Source organism: Erinaceus europaeus, chromosome 11, assembly GCF_950295315.1.
Source record: "Erinaceus europaeus chromosome 11, mEriEur2.1, whole genome shotgun sequence".
Taxonomy (NCBI): Eukaryota; Metazoa; Chordata; class Mammalia; order Eulipotyphla; family Erinaceidae; genus Erinaceus; species Erinaceus europaeus.
The window spans coordinates 89,300,358-89,325,888 of record NC_080172.1 but is presented as its reverse complement, the minus strand read 5'-3'; the positions used below and the strand labels follow the sequence as shown (position 1 = coordinate 89,325,888).

The 25,531-nt window shown below is 40.1% G+C and overlaps 1 protein-coding gene across 6 annotated transcripts in view; it reads right to left on the bottom strand.

The window, feature by feature from the left end:
* Positions 1–25,531, bottom strand: part of NTNG1 (netrin G1) — a 415,083-nt gene that overhangs the window by 97,846 nt on the left and 291,706 nt on the right. For all 6 annotated transcript variants that reach the window (XM_060202169.1, XM_016190491.2, XM_060202165.1 and 3 more), the window contains exon 4: positions 833–1,005. In XM_060202169.1, coding sequence (XP_060058152.1) covers positions 833–1,005 — 173 coding nt within the window. The remainder of the gene's footprint in view (positions 1–832; positions 1,006–25,531) is intronic.

The following is a 25,531-nucleotide window of genomic DNA, read 5'->3' as shown; positions in this document are numbered from 1 at the left end:
ACCGAGGGCTCGAACCCGCCTCCTTGCACACTATAACATGTGTGCTCAAGCAGGTGTGCCACCACCCAGCCCCTGCCTCTTTTCTTTTTAAATTATCTTTATTTATTTATTGGATAAAGACAGCCAGAAATCAAGAGGCAGGGGGAGATAGGAAGAGAGACACCTACATCACTGCTTCACCACTCACAAAGCTTTCCCTCTGCAGGTGGGAACAGGGGGCTTGAGCCCAGGTCCTTGAACACTGTAACATGTACACTAAAACAGGTGCAACACCACCTGGCCCCCTGTGCCTCTTTTCATAAGCGTACAAATGTCCCTTTTCTTCACATGGTACCCATAGTATCTGCAGACCTACAATCATGCTCTTTAGGGAAACTATCTATCAGGTTACCAATAGGAAAAAAAAAAAGTAAGGGTGGAGGTGGAATTGGGGGTGGGGGATACTGTAGACATTGAATTTCTGCAAGTTGTTTAAAATTAAAAGTTACAGTTGGGAATTCTGACTGCCTTTGTTATTTTAATTGGTAATTGATTTGTAGGGAGGGGAAAAACACTTCCTGTTTCATCTACTTGGGGGAAAAAAACATGCTCTGGTAATTTCTACTATTTCCCAACACATTTAAAGTGAATGTTGGAAGGCTGATTTTAACAAGATGATCCAAGTCTTAAAATGGGCTTACAAGTGATAAAAGAGGGAAGGAAGTGTTAGGTGCATCTCAAAGAGAAATGGGGCAGCTGGTAGAAGAGTAAAAGCACAATTGCTAGTGAAATGGAGAGGAACTATCATCTCCTTGTGCAGAAAACATGGCATAACCGAGCAAAAGTTACTCACAGGTATTTGCAGTGCCTTTAGGGATGGGGAGATACGAGCCTGGGCTCCATGGTCGGCCCTGATAATTCTTCTTGCATTTCCCACAGTCTGGACCTGTAGTGTTGTGCTCACATTCACAGGTCAATTTGCTGTTGTCATACACACATACAGTGGCATGAAGATTACACTTGCACCTAGGCAGAGAGAGACAAGAATTCATTGTAAGTCAAGGTGGTTTTAATGATCATGGAGCCTCTGTTCCTCTGGTTTCAAGTTGTGGCTCTCATATCTGCACTGCTGGGGCTCTACACAGAGACTGTAGGTAAAAATGTGGATTTGCAGGTCCCCCTCCTGGGATCTTTTTAACATGCATTTTTGAGAGCTAGGTTGCTCACTGTACAAGCTCTCTTCATATGGTACTGGGAGGAATCTCAGTGCATTCGTAGAGTTTAATGAGGGCATGAAGCTCCCTTGAGACCTGAAATCAAGGGTTTCCCAACACATATACAAAATGTTGCCACAAGTGAGAGGTTTATCTCTGATATCATGACAATGTCATCTTTTAAGAATAACATTATCTTCCATTTTACCTTAAATTAGAAAAAAAGATCATTTAACAAAGATACCTATTAAGACAATTTGCTATTCAAATCTAATTTTTAAGTGATTCCAAGAGGTTGTAATCAGATGCTCTTGTTCTGGGCTTTAGAATACCACTTTCTTAGATCAGAAGAAGCTTATCTTGGACTTTATCCAATATATATTACACAGATCTTCAGATCCCCAATCAGAAAATAAGGTCAGAAATGGGTCAAATAATTCAGATGCTTAGAAACTAAGCAAATAAAAATCTACATGTTGTAAAGGGGCTGAGGTCATTAGCAAAGGCCTTGCCTTTGGTGCTTATGACTCAAGCTATGATATATGAGAGGAAACAACAGAATATGCAATCTCCACAAAAGCACATAATCCATAGCCAAAGTCTTTGACTGTAAAATTGCAAAGGCCATTGTGATATTTGTTGAGGCAGCAGGTTATAAATTGTAGCACAGCAAGCATGGACTGCATCCTCTGGAGAAGTTAAACCTAGGCTGACAGAATGACCGTGACCAGAGATCTGAATGAAGTCTTGGGAGGGATGTATCCATACTGAAAAAACCAGAACTCAGCTATCACGCAAGAAGATAAAGGACCAAGATCAAGCAGAGTCAGAACATGGAATTATTTCCTCTCTTGCTCTCTTTCCCTCCCTCCTTCTCTCTTCCTCTCTCTTCTCTCTCTGTGTATGTGTGTGTGTTGTGTATTTTAAATGAGTTAGGTCTCTTTTAGAAATTACATCAGTGATACACAAAGTCAAGTATAACAGAAGCAAAAAAAATTGTGTTTGTTTTACATTCATTTTCATGACTTGGAGAAAGTAGCAAGTCCTTCTTCTTCTTCTTCTTCTTCTTCTTCTTCTTCTTCTTCTTCTTCTTCTTCTTCTTCTTCTTCTTCTTCTTCTTCTTCTTCTTCCTCTTCTTCTTCTTCTTCTCCTCCTCCTCCTCCTCCTCCTCCTCCTCCTCCTCCTCTTCCTCCTCCTCCTCCTCCTTCTCCTCCTCCTCTTCCTCCTTTTCCTCGTCTTCCTCCTTTTCCTCCTTTTCCTTCTCATTCTCCTTCTTCTTCTTCTTTTTTTTTTTTACCCAAACTAGAAACATGTCACTATTTCTTTATTATCTTAGTTGGATAGAGACATTCAGAAATCAAGAGGGAGGGGGGAACACAGAGACGGAGACACCTGCAGCCCTACTTCATCACTCGCAAAGCTTTCCCCCTGCAGATGGGGACAGGTGGCTCAAACCCCGGTCCTTGCACATTGTAACATGTGCACTCAACCAGGTGCGCCACCACCCGGCCCCGTATTTCTTTTTTAAAATAAAGATTTATTGGGAGTCCGATGGTAGCGCAGTGGGTTAAGCGCACATGGTGCAAAGCACAAGGACCAGCATAAGGATCCTGGTTCGAGCCCCTGGCTCCCCACCTGCAGGGGAGTTGCCTCACAAGCGGTGAAGCAGGTCTGTAGGTGTCTATCTTTCTCTCCCCCTTTCTGTCTTCCCCTCCTCCATTTCTCTCTGTCCTATCCAACTACAACGACATCAATAACAACAATAATAAGTACAACAATAAAACAACAAAGGAAACAAAAGGGAAAGTAAATAAATATTTTAAAAAATTAAAAAATAAAGATTTATTACTGTACTTTTTATGAAGAGAGAGGTAACCAGAATACTGACTTAGCATATTTGGCACTGAGATTCAAATCTAGGACCTTCCCCTTGCAAGCACTGTGCTCTATCACTCAGCCACCTCCACTCACTCAATAATACTCTTTCTTCAATATGAAAGTCAGCCGCATTAACAACTGGTGTTGCTTTCAATGATAGTTATAAAGAAACATTCAAAATTCTCTCTTATGCACTGATGATATACTTGGAGCTCTGAACTACATGTATGGCAAGGTAGCAAAGGAAACAATTTTTGCTGACAGCTGCTGGGCTCTCTTCTAGCTAAAAGGTATAGCCCCCTCAACCAATGGTCATGCATGTCAGTCTCCCTGAGGAAGAAAGGCTAAGCCTTCGATCTGTGAAGAGTACAACTTATAGTATTTATAGCTATACTCTATCTTTTGTATAGTTATGTATTTTACTAAACTGGAAGGGTATACTATCTGTATAGTACCTATTTAATGTAGAAACATAAATGAAATTTTAAAAGACTTCACATCTTTTTAAAATTGCTTACAAACATATGTGATCTTTTTTAAAATGGTAAGAGAGAGGCCAGGAAATAACTCACCAACTCACCTCACTCAGCATGAGGCCCTGGCTTTGAGCACTACACAGGAAAACCACAGAAAGCACCTAGGATGCTCCATGAACAATTGGAGCAAGTGTTGCTTTGGTGATTCTCCTTTTCCTTGTCCTCTCCCTCTCCCCCCTTCCACCTCCCCCCTCCTTCTCTTTCCCTCTCCCTCCCCTTTCTCTATAATTAAACACTGAGAAAGTTGGTCAAGGGAGGCTGCTGGTTGTTGAAATCTGTAATGCTCAAGGTGCTGGATCACAGAAAAAAAATGCTCTAAGAAGGTATTTCAGTTAAGTGTAATAAAGATTTAAATCATGAGCTAGGTATTTAAAAATCTCCTATATGCAGGCAGTTACGTGTATTACACTGCTTATTAAAGGATCTTTCTCCTTCAGACATTAGCACCTTTATTTATGGGTGTGTGTGTGTGTATATATATATATATATATGAAAGATGTTTCAAACCAAAGCGATAGAAGCACCAGTTTATCTGATTTAGCACCCTATCTAGTGTTAAAAATTCCAAATGTGGAAATGAACAATGTGACCCCAAACATTTACTGGTTTCACATGTGAAGAGTAAGAATGCAGGTAGGAACTGCAAATTGGATTATAATATATCTTAAAAGTGTTAATACTTCCATACTTGTGCTCAAAATCTAAGTCACAGGTATTCCTATTCTAAAGACCTTATTTTGACTGAGGAAATAGCCTTGAATAAACAACATAAGAGGTGAAAGAAGAACAGATATATATTTATCTTATTTTCCTCAAATTTCTTTAACCAATCACTCATCTTTATCTTCTAAAAGCTTATTGACCATCAAAGGCTTGACTCAATTCCTAAGTTTTCTTTAGGCACTGGAGGTACCTAAATCAACTCTGTTGATTTCCTTAACTGCTTCTCTATGTTTGGGTAATTTGGTTCTTACTTATGGCTAGCTCTTTATGCATTTAAAATCTGTACTAATTGGAGCTCAGTCTCCATTGCTTTGGAGGAAGTTTCCTTCCTGCTGCAGTGACGTCCTCTCGCTCGCTCTCTCTCTCTCTCTCCCTCTCTCCTTCTACCCCTTCCTCCCTCCACTGAAAAATTCTACTCAGAATGGTGCAGTATTGATGGTGACAAAAATATACTTACTACATAAATCTCTCCCGTTGTAATATGGGAAGCATCCAGCTTGCAATCTGTCCCCCATCCCACAACTACTTCCTTAATATTCTCTTGTCTCTTGGAGTTTCACACTGTTTGCCATCTCCATTCTTCTCATTTTCCACTCACTCTTTGCAACTTAATACAATTTTCCTTGCCAAGACCACCCATGATTTCCTTGTGAATCTAATGTATATTTCCCCTCATTTTGCTCATGCCCCAGGAACACTTGACTCTGTGGTTTACTCTTTCCCCCCAACACACTTTTCTGACTGGATGGATTCTAAGGTACATTTGAAAAACCCTCTTGTGTGTGTTCCCTTCACATACTGCTCGCTGAGTTCCTACTCAAAATAGTCAGTCTAAGTGACTCTCCTTGGGCACTTTTACTCACACTGTTTCTTCAATCTCCACTGTAGTTTACTAACTACTTTTGAGATACACGTATACACACCTGAAAATAAATTTGAATCATCTATTTTTTCTTAGAATAAATTAAACTGTTGACAACTCAAATCATTTTTTTTTTTGGAGATTCAGAGACTCTGTAGCCCACAGGGATTCTTAGAGCCCTTTTTATTCATATTACCAGGTAAAGATGATCACATCAATACATTGATAAATCCTACATCTGTAATCTATCAAAGACCTTTCTCTCACTTGGATTTCAAATGCAGTGACTAAAATGGTCTGTGACATATCAAACTCAACATATCCCAAACTGAACTATCGAACTACAGTTTACTATTGCTCTTTTCTTTTCTTTTCTTTCTTTCTTTCTTTCTTTCTTTCTTTCTTTCTTTCTTTCTTTCTTTCTTTCTCTCTTTCTTTTTTTGTCCTTGAGGTGTAACCTCATATTTTTATGACTTAACTCCTGGGACCAAGTTTTTAGTTTATAGAGAGACACAGAGAGTAACAGACACAGGGTGGTAAAGCATCATAGTACCAGAGTTTCTCCAAGTGCCATGCCACCTTCCATACGCCAACTTCAGGGCAAGGCACATACCTTGCCTGGAAAATTATTTCTTTTACAATTTATTTATTTATTTATTTGGATGAGACAGAGAGAAATTGATAGAGGATTGGGGATACAAAGAGGGAAAGAGATAGAGACACCTGCAGCACTGCAATACTACATGCAAAGCTTTCTCCCTGCAGGTGAGAACCAGGGACTTGAACCTGGATCTTTGTGCACTGAATTATGTGCACTCAAATGATGTAACACTACCTGGTACTCAGGCTTGGCTTCTCTATGTTACCACCTCCCTCCCTTTTTGTGTCTACTTTTTAAAATTTTGTTTTCTTATTTTTTCTTTTATGTTTCAGTAAACTTCATCACCTTCTACTCAGTTGACCATGACTGGCTCTTCCTTCTCCACTTCTATCACATCTGTTCAGTTATTTCTTAATCTCTCATCAAGCTTTGAAATTCATCCTCCTTCATAATTCTTTCTAGTCACTGACATTTCCCTGGTTGCTATCACTACTGTCTTTGTTCTGATGGATTGTGATGACTTTTGAACAAACATTACTACCTCTAGAGATGTTCTTCTCTAGTTCAGTCTGAACATGTGTCAAAACAGTATTTGGGTAACTCTTAGTTTAGAACCATTGAAAGAATTCGCATTATTCTCAGAGTAAATTACAAGCTCTATCACAAGTCCCTTTGCAATCTATTACTTGCTCATTCTTCAGCCTCACTTTCACATACTACTGATTCTACATATTTAGCTCTTAAGATTTATCTTCATATAATTCTATTAGTTGTTCCTTTTGCCCAGAACACTCTACTCTCTTACTTCATTTCTTTTATCCAGATTATTAACACTGACATGTCATCTTGGAAAACTCAGTCTCAGGTTCTTAGTTGATATCTGAAAAATCTTTTGTGTACAACTTTGACAGTAGGTAAGACCTTCACATGAAACAGTTGATAAAGTTGTAGGTAGTGATGCTACTGCTTATTATGTCCCTCTCACTAAAGTGTAAGCTCATGGGAACAACCATCCATGTCCATCTTATTTGTTGTACTCCCACTTGTCCAGGTGCTTAGCACATAGTAAGTGTTCAGTGAATATTTGGTGAGTATTAAAATAACTAATAAATAAGTGAACTCTCCAGAAATGTGAGCTTCATTTACATGGTCTACTTACTATCTAGCACAGCATTAGCCTGAAGAAAATAGAACATTAATAAACAGTGTACTCTATGGAATACTACTCAGCTAATAAAAATGGTGAATTCACCTTCGTCACCTCATCTTGGATGGAGCTAGAAGGAGTCATGTTAAGTGAGATAAGCCAGAAAAATAAGGATGAAGATGGGATGATCTCACTCATAGAAGTTGAAAAATAAGAACAGAAGGGAAAACACAAAGCAGAACTTGGACTGGAACTGGTATACTGCAACAAAGTAAAAGATTCTGGGGTGGGTTGGGGGGGTTGTTCAGGTCCTGGAACATGATGGCAGAGGAGGACACGCATGGGGGATTAGAATGCTATGTACAAAATTGAGAAATATACACCTGTATAAATGAGTGTTATTTTCCTCTGGACTTTAAACCATTAACCCTCCTCAAAAAGAAAAAAAAAGTGTACAAAATCAGGCATTCCACGATACGTGTTGGAACCATCACATAAGCTCATCATTGTTTTTCCTTGAGCAAACAGAATGCTGTAAAACTGGTGAATGTTTGAAACCCAACTAAAGTTCAACTCCAGAGGATTGTTAAATGCTTGAAACTAAACAAATACCCTAAAAAAGTAATGCCTGAAAGACCCAAGTATACAGCTTAGAAGAAAGGAAAAATAGCACCTATGCAGCATAATTATTCAGGAGTGTGCATCTTTTAATGCAAGGATAGCTCAAGTTTGACGAGAGTTGCTTGGGCCACTGGCTATAACCAGAACTTCTCCAGCAGTAAATCTGTTGACATGGTTTTAGCTCCCGGGATGCGCTTCCTCAGTTATTGTAAAACTTGTTCTGCCAAGGCGAAGCCTGGGAAAGCAGATGCTAAGTCCCCACCATACAGGCCTGTATTTAAAACTGTTTCTTTTCCTTCTTTATAGTTCAGTTTAATCTCACCACCCCCTACCTATCAGAAACATATAGATCGTCACTTAGAGTCCTTGCCAAAGTGACTTTTCCTGTAACACATGAAAATGGATTTCATAATGTAGGGGGATTGCTCTCAATTCCTGACGTTATGACCTCTGGCCTTGAGATGGGTAGAGGGCAGGTTTCCATGATATCCACTTTTCTCTGACAGATTCATCATCCATTTCCATGGCCATCCAGCTCCCACATCAACCATCACATCAAGTATGGGAGGAACTGTACAGCTGAAGGACTAACAGACTTCACTATCAGTCACATATATATATATATTTTTTTTTTCTTTCCTCCAGGGTTATTGCTGGGCTCAGTGCCTGCACCATGAATCCACTGCTCCTGGAGGCCATTTTTTCCCCCTTTCGTTGCCCTTGTTGTTGTAACCTTGTTGTGGTTATTATTATTACCATTCTTGATGTTGTTCTTTGTTGGATAGGACAGAGAGAAATGGAGAGAGGAGGGGAAGACAGAGAGGGGGAGAGAAAGATAGACACCTGCAGACCTGCTTCACCACCTGTGAAGTGACTCCCCTGCAGGTGGGGAGCAGGGGTTCGAACCAGGATCCTTATGCCCGACCCCCTCGGTCACATGTTTGATGTGCTGAAGAGGCTAGCCTATTCTTCAATCTTGTTTACACAGAGAACTCACACCAAGACACTGCAGAAAGAACTAATTGACTTGCTTGTACTTTTAAGAACCACTTTTGTGTAAGTGACAAACTGAACACACTGCCAAATAAGAGCAGACTTTAAGCAGAAAGGTGAGTTCTATTTTGTAATGCAACCATAACAAAACTAGAGTGTTCCTGTTTTCAACAAGGTCTGTATTTCCTGTGTTTTAGTGACCAGCTGTCTCAAGTCAATTTAATCTCGCTTATAAAAAAGTTTCAACATTTAGATCTGTGCCACCTGCCAGCAGGTATGAAAAACCCATACAGTCTGTTATTTTTTATATATAATTTAATATATTTATTCTGGGAAGCATATTATCCACCAGAATTTCCTGTGAGTTAGAAGTCTGTATATATACAGTCTATTACCAGTGTTCCAAATAAAGAGATTGGGAGAAAGAAGTTTGAAATTAACTTTTTCTGACTCAAAACAAGAAGAGACACCAGGCTTGCTGCCTCGTAGGTCAGGGTTTTAGCTACTTTAAGGTTAGAAAAGGACTTAGTATAAATACATCAAGTTCAACCACAAGGGCCTTTCCATGACGTTGAAGAGAACCTTAGCAAAACTTAGCAAACCTGAGTTTTCCATATAATATTTTATTGTCAAGTCCTGAAACATGATGGCAGAGGAATACCTATGGGGAATTAAATTGTTCTGTGGAAAACTGAGAAATGTTATACATGTACAAACTACTGTATATCACTTTCAACTATAAACTATTAATCCCTTTAATAATATTTTATTGTACTTTTTAAATTAAATATTCTCTGTGCATTTACTTTAAAAGAGATGGAGTTTTAGGCACTTTAGGATCTGGGGTTGTATCTCTTGATTTAGCACTAAACAGATTATTTCAGAAAATGAGTTAGTACAAACATCAAAGTTTTATATACTTCCCCCCCCAAAGGTGATAGCTTATAAAATGTCTGTCACATACTTGTTCTGCCTCTGAAGCTCTTCAACCTTTCTCTTTTCTCTTCAACACATGATTTTTGGATTTTTACATCATTATTTGAAATGAGAAGCTCAAAGAAATGAAACCCAGGAATGCTGACATTAGCATGAGTTCAAAGCTTACCTTGACTCTTTATTTGATGTTAGGTCAAGGAAATGGGCCCCAAGCACCTTGTATTGTGCGAAGAGCTTTTTTTGATGTTTTACTCATTATTTCATACAAAGGTTACAGAAGTCCCATGAAATTGGTATTAATAATTATATTAAATTAATATATTAATTTACATATTATTATCATATTTATACCTATTAACTTGTTGACAGACATATTAATTAATATTATTATATTAATTATACTATATACAGTACCATTAATTATTGAATACTGAAGGGTTAAGAAATAAGAAATAAGGTAGTACAGGGGATAAAGTATTGGATTCAAAAGCAAAGGGTGCTGAATTTGTTCCTAGCACCATATATATGCGAGCAGAGATCTAGCCTTCTCCCCCTTTCCTTTATTCAATCTACCTACCACTCATGAAATGAGACAAAAAAGGGATAAAATACAGATATACATATCATTAAAGCACAAATTATGGCGAGGTTGTGTATGATACAGCAAATCCCAACAATGAGATTTTCAAAGTCAACCCAATTGTCAAATAATTTGATTATAGCAATAACTATCTATTGTCTTCTTAAACTCTAAGACAGCAGAAACCTCCTGCTTCCTCTGTAAAGCCAAAATTCCCCACAGTCCTGGAACCTCTAGGGTAGGGCTCACTTTCCAGCATGCCTCTCTCAATTCATACCAAATGATACTGCATCTGCTCATCCCAACCTATTTAGTTCAGTGAATACTACCTCTGCATGCTTCACTTTAAAATGTGTCCAGAGACCTCAGGCATAGAATGTCAGCCCTTGAGCATCATTACTCCATTTAGACCTTTCCTTTCTCATAGGACTCCTTAATTCCATATCGGGTAGTCCACTTCCTAACAAAGCTTCAAAACCTAGATATAGACCAGGTCCCATGAGATAGGGCATATGTATTTGTATCCATAAGTTAGGGAAATATATATATATGTACCTTAAACCTATAGTGCACTGTTGGTATGCATGAGACCCCTTCTGTTTCATTTGGTTTAAATCCCCCCTGCTTAACACTATTCTATTTACATAACCACTGTTAACAAGTTCCACCCTCCCTCCAGGGCATTTGTGGTTCAGTGATAGGATTCTTTCCTAATCTGCCCCCTCTTTGTCACACTCTGATTTTCACCAGTCACTTTTCTCTCCACCCTCTCTATGTCACATCCTGTTTCCACCCTACTTGGGAAGTATATATAAAGACAGCATTGTGAGTTTTAGAGTACTTTACCTTGAGTTTAGCTTAGCTCGTCTTAGATTGTGCTGCGTCCTGCATGAATAAAGAGATACTGCCTACAGCTCAACTATGAGTCCCTGGTCGTCTGTTACCTGCCTGTGAAGCCAGCTCAGCGAAAACAACATAGCCTGTCGAAAACAACATATGGTGCCTGAACAGGGACTGAAATAAGCCCTGAAACATGGACCGGCATCAACGTGGGACCCTACCCATCCATCATCCAGATAAGTAAACTTGGCTACCCGTCCACCATGGGTTGCCTTTCTACTTATGAAGAGGTTTGCCAAAGCCTCTACTGTTTCATCATGAGACAGTTAGTCTGTCTCTGGAACATTTTACTCTGGGCCACATTTCGGTTCCCTCACCAGGAACTTTGGTTTCTTATGACCAGGACCATAGAGCTTGGGAGATGCACGGAGATTTCTCCTTGGACTTTCTGGATTCCCTCTCCCATATTTTCTGAGGAAAAGGACTACATTTTGCTCCGGGCCACAATTTGGTTCTTTATGACCGTAATCATAGACCTTGGGATATGCATGGGGATTTCCACTGGGACTTTCTGGACTTCTTCTCGAATGTTCCCCATGGAGAAGGACTACTCTAATTTGAAGAGCATTCTCCAGTACCCTGGCAGTTCTCAAGTGTGGAGACACGTGGTTAGTTCTACTCTCCTGATTGGATTCTTTCTTCGATGGGAAGACACTTTGAAAAATGGGTGCCTGAAGCAATCCAGCAGGAATAGTCCGAAGCACCCTAAATGGAATTTCGAGGAGCTTTTTGAACTAGGTCGCCCTCCGGGGATTCTTAATCCTACATGGTGAGATCTTGATAATCTGGTTCAAGTTGCATTTCATAAGAGAATGATTTGAATGACTGAATTTTTGTTTGACATTGACTTAAAAAAAAATGCTGGACACAGCCATGATTTCTAGAGACATCCAGAAACAATCCAAAAAATTGATTTTTTTCCTCCTTTGATTTCTCTTTTACGTCTTGACATGAATCTGAAACGTTTAATCCTGGAAACCGTATGAGTTATGGGTGGGGCAGATAGTGCAATGATTATGTTAATAATTCTCATGCCTGAGGCTTTTAACCATGGTTCTTCTGTTTACCTTTCCACATTTTATTGAGTTTAAACTGTTTAAACAACCTTAAAATCATACTAGAAAGGACTCCCAATTATAATGGAGTTATCAATTATAGTAAACTTCTAATCTGCTACAAGTTTTGTTCAACAAGTAAGTGAATTTCAGCTGTCAAAGTCTTCACATGAAAAAGCATCTACTCAAATGGAATTCCTGGAAATCCATTTGGACCCTGTTCTCTGACATCGCCCACAAGATAGAATGATTACAACACGCCCCCAGAAACCAATGATGAGACCTGGCACTTCCTGAAGAAACAGATTCACAGACTCCAAAGATCACTCTCTACAGAAAAGCAGAATTCTGGTGGCCGACATTCCCCATCGAGACAGACGTGCAGCGTTTCATCCTCTGGCATTTTCTTCTGTGGTCAGCTACTTTGGACTGACACCTCCATCGGACTTACTGGTACATGCTGCTGTGTTTCTCAAAGACTAACTTCATCCAATTGCCTTGAGACTTTATAGACCATGTCCCCTCGCCTGCAGGCTCTGTCCCAGAGGCAGAAAACTCCCCCTCCTTATTAGGTTATGCCCACAGAGGCATGAAGAGCCCAAGAGGCAAGAGATGCCCACAGAGGCAGGAAACGCCCTTTGAGGCAAGAGATGCCCCCAGAGGCATGAAGCGTTCCCAGAGGCAAGAAATGCCCTTTCGCCTGCTAGGCCTTGTCCTTTGAGGCAAGAAAAGCTCCCCTTGGCATCACGCTGGTTATTGCTGCTCGCCTATTTTGTTTTCCATGTCTTATGCCAGTTCTTTTGAAAACGCCTGTACGATATAGGTTTCTGTTCACCCCACAATGGCCATTAGTTAAAAAGAAAGGGGGAATTGTTGGTATGCATGAGACCCCTTCTGTTTCATTTGGTTTAAATCCCCCCTGCTTAACACTATTCTATTTACATAACCACTGTTAACAAGTTCCACCCTCCCTCCAGGGTATTTGTGGTTCAGTGATAGGATTCTTGCCTAATCTGCCCCCTCTTTGTCACACTCTGATTTTCACCAGTCACTTTTCTCTCCACCCTCTCTATGTCACATCCTGTTTCCACCCTACTTGGGAAGTATATATAAAGACAGCATTGTGAGTTTTAGAGTACTTTACCTTGAGTTTAGCTTAGCTCATCTTAGATTGTGCTGCATCCTGCATGAATAAAGAGATACTGCCTACAGCTCAACTATGAGTCCCTGGTCGTCTGTTACCTGCTTGTGAAGCCAGCCCGGTGAAAACAACATAGCCCGTCGAAAACAACAGTGCACAATAGTTTGCAGCGCATCAAAAAATGAAGCAAGCAAGTAGAAAGACCTATAAAGACACCTCAAAGTACCTAATGAAACAGTTCCTACATAGACCTAGATACCCTCCTCACCTACTTCCTATTACACTTCTCTCAGTCACTATAACCTAACCTTATCAAAGTAAGGACTACAAAATCTGAATAAGGACAAGAGACTGGCATACTCTAATAACAACTCTTTAGTCACTATCAGGCCACCCCATCATTTGGGGCCTAGTCGGAGAGTCCTGGGATTCCCACAGAAACACGATGTGCCTGGACCTCGAATAGATCCCTCTCCCCATTATCACTGGTTACTCCATCAGGAACAACATAATGGACCCCTCTGGGGGTCCCCATAGGAACTGGCCCTCAATGTGGATCTACAATGGTAGAGAATGTTCCATCCTTTGAAGGAAGGTTGTATTACATACTCTATCTACCACCTGAGTAAGATGGGTCCTGAAATTGGTGTAACTCGGAATGTTCTTACTGATGTCCACAGAATGCAAATTCAGACCTACAGGGATGTAGAGGCTCCTATGCTGAATATGGGCCCCAGATCAAATAGACAGGATTTACAATCAATAATATTTATGCACTTTTCCCATATTTGGGAGCTATTCTCTTCCCTGAGCCAGCTTTCTAGCCCTTTTTCCAGCCATGACATCATCTCCCCACACAATAACCTGGGTCCATCTGCATATCAGATGTCAGGCTCAGGCAAAAACTAATTAAGTCATGGGCCCTTTGGAATATACCTAAAATAGACCTAATAGCTACTTCCAAAACAGAGACCCCAAATCTTCATCTGTAATATTCTAGCTTTTAGGTTCATGATTAATCACCAATTCCTATGGTTTTATATGATCTTTTTCAACCACCAGGTTCCAGATGCTACTATGATGCCAAACAGACTTCCTGGACAGATGATCCCAACAATGTGTCCTGGAGCCTTGCTTCCCCAGAGATCTGCCCCACTAGGGAAAGAGAGAGACAGGCTGGGAGTATGGATCGACCACGGGAGTATGTCAATGCACATGTAATATGGGGAAACAATTACAGAAGCCAGACCTTCCACCTTCTGCACTCCATGGTGGCCCTGGGTCCATACTCCTGTGGGATTAAAGAATAGGAAAGACTTGAATACTGAAAACTACTATTAAAGGAAATAGAAAATGATACAAAGAAATGAAAGATATCCCATATTCATGGATTGGAAGAATCAATACCATCAAATTGAATACTCTACCCAGAGCCATATACAATTTTAATGTAATACCCATCAAAGTACTACCAAGTTTATTCAAAATAATAGAACAAAAATTACATTTATCTGGAACCTGAAAACACCTAGAATCACCAAAATAATCTTGAGGAAAATAAACAGAAATGGATGCACCACACTCTCAGATCTCAAACTATATTATAAGGCCATCGTAATCAAAATAGCCTAGTACTGGAACAAAAATAGGCATACAGAGCAGGGGAACAGAAATGAAAGCCCAGAACTAAACCCGCACACCTATGGACATTTAATCTTTGATAAGGGGACCCAAAGTATTAAATGGAGGAAGGAGGTTCTCTTCAATAAATGGGAAAAGTGGGTTGAAACATGCAGAAGAATGAAACTGAACCACTTTATCTCACCAGAAACAAAAATCAACTCTAAGTGGATCAAGGACATGGGTGTTAGACCAGAAACGATCAAATATTTAGAGGAAACCATTGGTGGAACACTTTACCACCTAAACCTCAAGGACATCTTTGATGATACAAACCCAATTGCAAGGAAGACTAAAACAAAAACAAACCAATGGGAATACATCAAAATGAAAAACTTATGCACAGCCAAAGAAACCAAAACCCAAATAAAGAGGCCCCTCAGAATATCAGAGAAGATCTTCACATGGCACACATCTGACAAGAGGCTAATAACCAAAATATATAAAGAACTCACTAAACAAAAAATCAAATCACTCCATCCAAAAATGAGCAGAGGATTTGAACAGAATATACATTACAGAAAAGATCCAAAAGGCTAACAAACATATGAAAAATTGCTCAAGGTCACTGATTGTCAGAGAAATGCAAATAAAGACAACATTGAGATACCACCTCACCCCTGTGAGAATGGCATAATCAAAAAGGACAGCAGCAACAAATTTTGGAGAGGTTGTGAGGACAAAGGTACCCTTCTCCACTGCTGGTGGGAATGTAAATTGGTCCAACCTCTGTGGAGAGCAGTCTGGAGAACTCTCACAAAGCTAGAACTAGATTTTCCATATGACCTAGTAATTTCTCTCCTAGGGATATATCCTAAGGACTCCAAAACACCGAATCAAAAAGATATGTGTACACCCATGTTCATAGCAGCACAATTCGAAATAGCTAAAACCTGGAAGCAAACCAGATGTCCAACAACAGATGAATGGCTGAGAAAGCTATGGTATATTTACACAATGGAATGCTATGCAGCTATTAAGAACAATGAACCCACCTTCTCTGACCCATCCTAGAGGGAACTAGAAGGAATTATGTTAAGTGAGCTAAGTCAGAAAGACAAAGATGAGTATGGTATGATCCCACTCATAAACATAAGTTGAGAAAGAAGAACAGAAAGAGAGACTCAAAGCAGGATCAAGCTGAGTTTGGAGTAGTTTGGAGTTTGGAGTTTGGCACTAAAGTAAAAATCTCTGGGTGGAGGATAAGGGTAGATGTTCAGCTTCACTGAGGAGTGGGGGGTGGAAGGTTGGAGGGGGGGAAGGGACACAGACTTTTAGTGGTGGGAATGGTGTTAATATACACTCCTTTTAATTTATAGGCTCACAGATCATTATTCAATTTATTTTTGGTTTGGGTAGCGGTTTCTTTTGCTGTGCAGATGCTTTTTAATTTAATGTAGTCCCATAGGTTTATACTTGCCTTAGTCTTCTTTGTAATTGGATTCATTTCATTGAAGATGTCTTTAAAATGTATTTGGAAAAGAGTTCTGCCAATATTTTCCTCTAAGTATCTGATAGTTTGTGGTCTAACATCCAAGTCCTTGATCCACTTGGAATTTACTTTTGTTTTTGGTGAAATACAGTGGTTCAGTTTAATTCTTCTGCATGTTTCAACGCATTGTTTCCAACACCATTTGTTGAAAATACTCTGCTTTCCCCATTTAATAGTCTAGGCCCCTTTGTCAAATATTAGATGTCCACAGGTGTGGGCATTATTCAACTAATAAGAGAGGGGAAGAATGGATTCAATGTCTCAAACTTTATGTTGTATAGATCATAGCTCTGAGCATGTCTTCCTACCATCTAAGCACTTAAGACTTCAAATTAGTAATCTGATTGAATCTTAATAGTGGGCTCAAATTGTTAATATATTTCTAATAATGACTTGTTCTTTGAAATATTAAATCTCCTAAAAGCTTAGTCCAGGGAGACAAAAGCAACTAGTGGAGTTCATATATAATATACTCCTGTAAGTAAATAGCATAAAAGGACATAAATTATGGTGAGGTCATGTATGCCACAGCAAATCCTAACAATGGGATTACAAAGTTAACCCAATTGCCAAATGATTTAGTTATAGCTATAACTATCTAGTACTTCCTTCAACCCTAAAACAGCAGGAACCTTCCCCTTTCTCTATAAAACACATATTTCTTCCAGTCCTGAAACCTGTAGGGATAGGCTGACTTTCCTGCATGCTTCTCCCAGTTCATACCAACTGATACTGCACCTGCTGATCCCAACCTAATCACTGCAACCAGCACTACTTCACCATGTCTCACTTTGGACTGCATCCAGAGATGTCAGGCATAGAATGTGAACCCATCAGCATTATCATTTCATCTTTCCTAGCTCATAGGACTCCTTAAATTTATTTCAGGTGATACACTTCTTACCAAGCCTCAAGACCTAGATATAGACCAGGTTCCATGAGGTGGGGCATAAGTACATATATCCACGAATTGGGGAAAACATATACCTTAAAGCAGAAGTGCACAGTAGTTTGCAGTGAGTCAATAAATGTAGCAAGCAAGCTGAAAGACCTAAAAAGACACCATAAGAGGAACCCCCCACACACACACACCAATGCTTCACCTGCACTATTACAGCCTCTAGGTCCATAATTGTCCAACAGTTTGTTTGGCTTTGTATATTAACTCTCTTTTCAGCCATCAGGTTCTAGATGCTAGCAGGATGTGACCAGACTTCCCTGGACAGACAACCCCACCAATGTGCCTTGGAGCTCCGCTTCCCCAGAGCCCTTCCCCACTAGGGAAAGAGAGAGACAGTATGGGAATATGGATTGACCTGTCAATGCTCATGTTCAGTGGGGAAGCAATTACAGAAGTCAGACCTTCAACCTTTTGCATCCCACAATGATCTTGGGTCCATACTGCCAGAAGGTTAAAGAGTAGGAAAGCTAACAGGGAAGGGGTTGGTATATGGAGGTCTTGTGGTGGGAATTATGCGAAGCTGTATCCCTTTTATCCTATGGTTTTGTCAATGTTTCCTTTTTTTTTTTTTTAATTTTTTTTTTTATTTATTTATTCCCTTTTGTTGCCCTTGTTGTTCTATTGTGTAGTTATTATTGTTGTTGTCGTTGTTGGATAGGACAGAGAGAAATAGAGAGAGGAGGGGAAGACAGAGAGGAGGAGAGAAAGATAGACACCTGCAGACCTGCTTCACCGCCTGTGAAGCGACTCCCCTGCAGGTGGGGAGCCGGGGTTCGAACCGGGATCCTTATGTCGGTCCTTGTGCTTTGCGCCACCTGCGCTTAACCTGCTGCGCTACAGCCCGACTCCCCAATGTTTCCTTTTTATAAATAAAAAATTAAAAAAGAAAGAAAGAGAAAGAAACTATAAAGTACCTAATGAAATAGTTTCTGCTTAGACCTAGATACCCTCCTCACCTACCTTCTATTGCATGTCCCTCAGTCACTCCAAATTTAACCTTGTCATACAAAGTAAGAACTACAAAAGCTGAATAAGGGCAAGAGATTGGCATACTTTAGTGGTGACTCTTTAGTCACTAACAGGCCACCCCATCACCTGGGGCCCTAGTCAGGGAATCCTGGGATTTCCACACAGTTATGATGGGCCTAGACCTCTAATAGATCCCTCTTACTACTGTCACTGGTCATCTCCAGCAGGAACAACATAATGGACCCCTCTGTGGGCCCCTATTGAACCTGGCCCTCAATGTGAATGAACAATGATAGGGTATGTTCCATTTACCTAAAGGAAGTTGGATAGCATACTCTGCCTATCACCCGAGGATGGGTCCTGAAATTGGTGCAGCCTGGAATGTTCCTAGCTGTGACCATGGAATGTGAGCTTAGATCTACAGGGATGCAGAGGCTACATAGGCTCCTGTGCTGACTATGGGCCCCAGATAAAATTTATGGGGTTTACAATTAACAATATTTAAATTTGTTTCCCATATTTGAGAGCTACTCTCTTCCCTGATCCATCTTTCTGGTCCTTTTACCAACTGTGACACCATCTACCCCAGACAATAGCTTAGGTCACCTGCATATTAGATGTAAGGTGTAGGCAAAATCTAGATGGATCTAAAATAGATCTAATAGCTTTTTCCAAAATGGAGATCCCAAATCTCCATCTGCAATATTCTTGCATTTAGGTTCATGATTAATCAATAATTTGCTCTTCTTCCTTTTTCCTTTCTTCCTTCCATCCTTTCTTTCTTTCTTTCTTTCTTTCTTTCTTTCTTTCTTTCTTTCTTTCTTTCTTTCTTACTTACTTATTTATAAAAAGGAAACACTGACAAAACCATAGGATAAGTGGGGTACAACTCCACACAATTCTCACCACCATAACTCTGTATCCCACCCCCTCCCTTGATAGCTTTCCTATTCTGTAACCCTCTGGGAGTATGGACCCAAGGTCATTGTGGGATGCAGAAGGTAGAAGGTCTGGCTTCTGAAATTGCTTCCCCAGGTCTTAATTATTTTTTCAGCCATCAGGTTCCAGATGCTACCATGATGTCAAACAGACTTCCCAGGGCAGAGTACCACATCAATGTGTCCTGGAGCTCTGATTCCCCAGAACCCTGTCCCACTAGGCAAAAAGAGAGACAGGCTGAGAGTATGGAATTACCTGAAGCAATTACAGAAGCCAGACCTTATACCTTCTGCAGCCCATAATGATTCTGGATCCATACTCCCAGAGAGTTAAAACATAGGAAAGCTATCAGGGGAGGGGATGGGATATGGAGTTTCAGTGGTGGGGATTGTGTGGAATTGTACTCCTCTTATGTTGGTATGCATCTAAGACCCCTTCTGTTTCATTGGTTTAATCTCCCCTGCTTAACACTGTATTCTATTTACATAACCACTGTTAACTAAGCATCACCCTTCCTGCAGGGCATTGGTTTAATCCCCACTGGTTCATGATGTCTTTTGCTCCGCCCCCTCTCATAGTCACCCTGATATCCACCACTGTCTTTTCGATCCACCCTCTCTATGTCACATCCTGTTTCCAACCTACTTGGCGAGTATATATATAAGGACAGGATTGTGATTATAGTTTTTTTTTTAGATAGCTTAGATTGTGCTGCGTTCTACATGAATAAAGAGATACTGCTTTCCAGCTCAGCCATGAGTCCCTGGTCATGTGTCTCCCGCCCATGAAGCTAGCTCGACACTCTTATCCTATGGTCTTGTTATTGTCTCCATTTTATAAATAATAACTGAAAGAAAGAAAGAGAGGCAAATGATCTTATTAGATATTTCTCCATAGAAAATATTCAAATTGTAAGTAAGTATATGAAAAAAATGCTCATTAGGGTAATACAAATTAAAAGCACAATGAAATACTACTTCCCATCCAGCAGGGTAGTCATAGAAAAGAGAGATGAATGAGAACAAATGGTAGTAGTGATATGTATAAACTGGAACTCTCCTACATTGTTGGTAGGGATGTACAACTATGTTTAAGTTGTTAAAACATTTCTAAAAATAAGGTTGTTTTTTTTTAACTACTAAGTTACTTACAACCTTAAGCCATCTAAAGCAGAATCATTTGCTCCTGTCAATATCTAAGACATTGTTATGAGTAGACATCATTCTTCTTCTAGTGTTTGCCCTTCTTCCGTAGCCAGTCAACAGCGTCAGGTTGAGCCTCCTTTGAATCTGGAGAGGTGGCAGTCATTGACTATGTGGGTCATAGTCTGTCTTGTAGCTGCAGGGGCAGTTCGGGTCGTCTCTGGCTCCCCAGCGATGGAACATAGCAGCCTGTTTGATAGCGATTGAGGAGGACCCAATCATAACGTGCTAGGTCAAAGCCGGGTTGACGCTTACAGGGGTCTGTGATGAGGTGTTTGTTCTTTACCTCAGCTGACTGCCAACTCTGTTTCCAAGAGTCTGGAACAGAGAAGTTCAGTGTAGGCGTAGGGGACCAGATTGGGTGACGAGACGTCAAGCGTTGGACAAAGTGGGCAAAGATATCCGCATATATTGGCAGGTCCAGTCGAGCGTAGAAGTGGGAAATGAACTTAGATGATGCCGCATCCTGACGAATATCTGGCGGGGCGATGTTGCTAAGAACTGGCAGCCATGGAACCGGGGTGGAATGGATGGTTCCAGAAATTATCCTCATGGAGGAATATAGTTTGGAATCGACCACGTGGACATGGGGGCTACGGAACCATACTGGCGCACAGTATTCTGCAGTGGAATAGCATAATGCCAGAGATGATGATCGTAGTGTGGAAGCGCTTGCGCCCCATGAGGAGCTGGCCAGTCTTGCAATGATGTTATTCCTCGTGCCCACCTTTGCTGCAGACATCATTAATGACATATAACATTGTTGACAAATATAGTACAGTAAATCCTAACCATGGAATTTTCAAAGGAAAACAAGCTCCCAACTAACCTGGTTATAATAATAATTATATATTGGCTTTTTAAACTCTAAGACCACAAGGAACCTTCTCCATTTTTCTTTAAAACCTGTATATCTCCCAGTGCAGGAACCTCTAACTTTCCTTGTATTTCTTGACGTGTCTCCTCTCAATCCCTTACCCTGTTATACTGACTCTGATGACCTCAACTAAATCAGTGCAACCAGTGTCAGCCTGGCATGTTACGATGTTACTGCCTTTTAGCTTCAGATTGTATCCAAAGATAGCCAACCTGACATGTAAACCTTCCAACTCCAATAATCTGGGAAGACCTTCCCAAACACTTGGACAAACCAGTTTCATTTCAGATGTCGATCTCTCCATCCAATCTGAGTAAGAGCAAGCCTGGTAGGATATAATATTCTTGGTTGGAAACCTTTGTCATTTAGTACTTTATATATATCTTTCTTTCCTGGCTTTTAGGGTTTCTATTGTGAAATCTGCAGATAGGTTTATGCATTAAAATACAGAACACCATAATTATCACAATCCAGAATATCACTGTCTTTACACTTCCAGTTAACCTGAAGTTTGGGAGGCAAAATATTTTTTAAAGCAACACTACACTAACCCAAGGAAAATTAGTAATTAGTAGATGGTTGACCTTTGTTTGGTGAACTTTCATATTCTAATACTTAATGAGAAAACAGAAAATATAGGGTTCCTTTAATCCCAGAAACAGAAATAATCAACGATTATTGTTCAAGCAATCAGAATCTTCTGTATAAGATTCCTTTACCAGGGAAGAGTGTGAAGTAAAATTTTTGAGAATGAATATATATATATATATATATTACTTAAAAGTGGTCTTATTTCTTCATTTGGTTATATTAGAGTCATTACAAGTGGCTCAGCCTGAATAAATAACTTTAGAATTAGGAATTTAAAAAGCTAGCATGTGCAAAATAGTATATGACAGAAGTTATTCTCTACTTTCGTTTTTCAGTAAAAAATTTGAGAGAAAATTGAATTAGATTCTCATGGGTAGTATGGACAATTGGGAGAAATAGCTTTCATCTAATTCTCCCTTTTCTGAGAAATAAAATAATTTCCAATGGAGAAGAGTGCGCCTAGAAAATTCTTTGCTTTTTTTCACATTATTTGGTGGCCTACTTTTGTTCGAAAGTCTTGGGAAAGTTGTAGTTTAAATGCCAAAGAAGAAAAGAAAAGAAGAGAAAAGGAGGGAGGGGAAGGAGGGCTAGAAGGAGATAAGAGAAAGAAAAGGAAAACCTTAGCTATCAAAGAAGGACCTGATCTTACTTGTGACTAATGTTCAAACTGTGTCATCCAGGTTAGAAACAAAGCTCTAAAAAAATCCCTAAGAAATATATCATTCAGTTCTGAAAGATAAGATCTAGTCACAATAATAATAATAATTAGATAATAACTTCCAGATTCATGTGCATGCCGTCTATCTACATAGTGAAATATTATCTAGTTATTATTTTCTTTTCTGATCAGTAGGATTCACATTAAATATATGGAGAATATTTTAGTTAAAAGTAACATTTAAGCTCTCTTTGGCCCTGACTACAACCATGTAAGTTTCTCTCGCCCTCTCTGTCCCTGTCCTTCTCCTTGTTTCTCTTTCTCTCTCCCTCTTTCCCAGGACTAACATGTGAGATGTGAGTAGTTTTCATTCCTGTTTCTTTCTTTTTCTCTACCTCTCTCTCTTTCCCTAACACGCTTTGTTTTCAATAATGTTTAATTTACCTAAATAAAAAAAAGTGACATTTAAAATGAATATGGACTGGGGTCATCTCTTAGACTCAGGTGATACATACAATCAAGATACTTCAGTCACAAACTAGCTGATTCTCTCTCTCTTTTTTTTTTATATCTTAGGAGGCAGTGAGGGAGGAGAGAGAGAGAGAGAGAGAGAGAGAGTGTGTGTGTGTGAGAGAGAGAGATAGAGACCACAGCACTGAACCTTCTTCCAATATTGTATGGATGGACTTGAACCAAGTGAACTATTTGCCACACCCTGCTCACACACTTTGGGTAGGTTACACTGGAGTGTTTTCTTCTTTTTCTTTATTTCTTTCTTACTTTTTCTCTTCCTTCCTTCTTTCCTCCCTTCTTTCCTCCCTCCCTCCCTTCCTTCCTTCCTTCCTTCTTCTTTCATTCCTTTCTCCCTTCCTTCCATCTTCATTCCTTTCTTTATCTCATTGCCACAAGGGTTGTTGCTGGGACTCAGTGCCTGTATTACCAAACCATTTTTTCATGGTGGCCAATTTTACTTTTCTTTCCCCTCCAGGGTTATCTGTGGCACAAGCTCAGTGCCAGCAGTACAAATTCCACTGCTCCTGGAGGCCATTTTTACCCTCATTTTATTGGATAAGACAGAGAAAAATTGAGAGAGGAGGGAAAGAGAAAGACAGACACCTACAACCCTGCTTCATCCCCCATGAAGCATCCTCCATGAAGGTGAGTAGTCAGAGGATCAAAACTGGATATTTGCTCAAGTACTTGTGCTTAGTACTATGTGCGCTTAACTGGGTGCATCACCGCCAGTTCCCCCTCTTTTTTTCTTTAAATAAGATATGACAGAGAACAATTGAGAAGGGAAAGGGAAATAGGAAGAGAGAAAAAGAGATACCCGCAGCACTGTTGCACTGCACCTGGAGCTTCCCTGCTGGTGGGGATCAGGGGTTTGAACCAGGGTCCTTGCAGCACATGGTAATGCGTGGGCTCAACCAAATACTGCCGTCCCAGTTCGGGGCGCCAGTTGCCAGGCTAGCTTCTCGGGGCGAGACACGACCAGGGACTCATGGCTGAGCTGGGAACGCAGTTCAATCTTTATTGAGCTGGAATGCAGTTCAATCTATCTCTAATCACAATCCTGTCCTATATATCTTCTGAGGCAAAAGTGTCAGGAAGAGGAAGCATGTAGGATAGGGGGTGGGGAGAAGGAAAAAATACGAGAGCCAGTGGGGATTAAACCAATGCGAACAAAACAATGATTATGTAAATATACCACAAGCAATGCAACAGAAGGGGTCTTAGAAGCAGAATTCAGAAGCAGACCAACAAAATACCACTGCCCAATACCTACATAGGCTTCCTGAGCTAGTTTCTTTGAAATGTGGAGAGTGTAGTCTGTGTTTAAAAAAAAAAAAATTACACTGGCTATCTTATTGATTCCATATCTGTCAACACTGCCATTGTATGGGTATGGAGTTGAAGTTTGTACTTGCACCAAATCTCTTCTTCCTCCTCTTCTTCTTCTTCTCCTTCTCCTTCTCCTTCTCGTTCTTCTTCTTCTTCTTCTTCTTCTTCTTCTTCTTCTTCTTCTTCTTCTTCTTCTTCTTCTCCTTCTCCTTCTCCTTCTCCTTCTAATTCTCCTTCTCCTTCTCCTTCTCCTCCTCCTCCTCCTCCTCTTCCTCCTCCTCCTTCTTCCCTTTCCCCTTCTTCCTTCTTCCTTCTTCTTCTCCTCCTCCTCCTCCTCCTTCTTTTTCTTCTCCTCCTCCTTCTCCTTCTCCTCTAACCCTTCTTCTTCTTTTTCTTCTCCTTCTCCTCCTTCTCCTCCTCCTTCTCCTTCTTTTCTCCTTCTTCTTTTCTCCTCCTCCTCCTTCTTCTTCTTCCTCTTCTTCCTCCTCCTCCTCCTTCTTAGCAAAACTAAGAGACATGAATAATGTACTGATGACTATAGCCCATGCACTTAGTTTGTCTGATTTTAGCTGTGTTCTGGATCCCTGGTTATGTGAGTCAAATGGACTCTATTTTGATGTAGCATGCTTTTTCAGAGAAAAACATAATTATTTTCCTATCACCTGCAAGTAAAACGATCCTGACTCAGCCAATGTACCAGTGACTTTCTACAATTCCACCACCACTGTACTAGTTGGGTTAGACTGGATACATTAAACACATACATATATCGGTCAACAATCGAAATTTGATAATTTGACTTGAAAAAAAATGTGGCTTTATTTTGCATTTCTCTAATGATGAGTGAATTGGAGCATTTGCGGAAGAGTTTGAAGAGGATGGGTGTTAGTTCTTCTAGAAGTCCAATGTGCTATCCATTGTGCCACAGAGCCAGGTAGGTGTTAGCTCTTCTTTGAATATTCTATAAACATTTATAGAATTCATTAGTACAGCTAATGTACCCAGGCTTTTGTTCTTCAGGAGGCTTTTGATTACTGTTTCAATTTACTTACTAGTGATAGGCCTGCTAAGTTTACGTACTTTCTCTTGTATCAAGGTAGGCAGTTGGTATGACTCTAAGAATGTTTCCATTCCTTTAAAGTTGTCAAATTTAT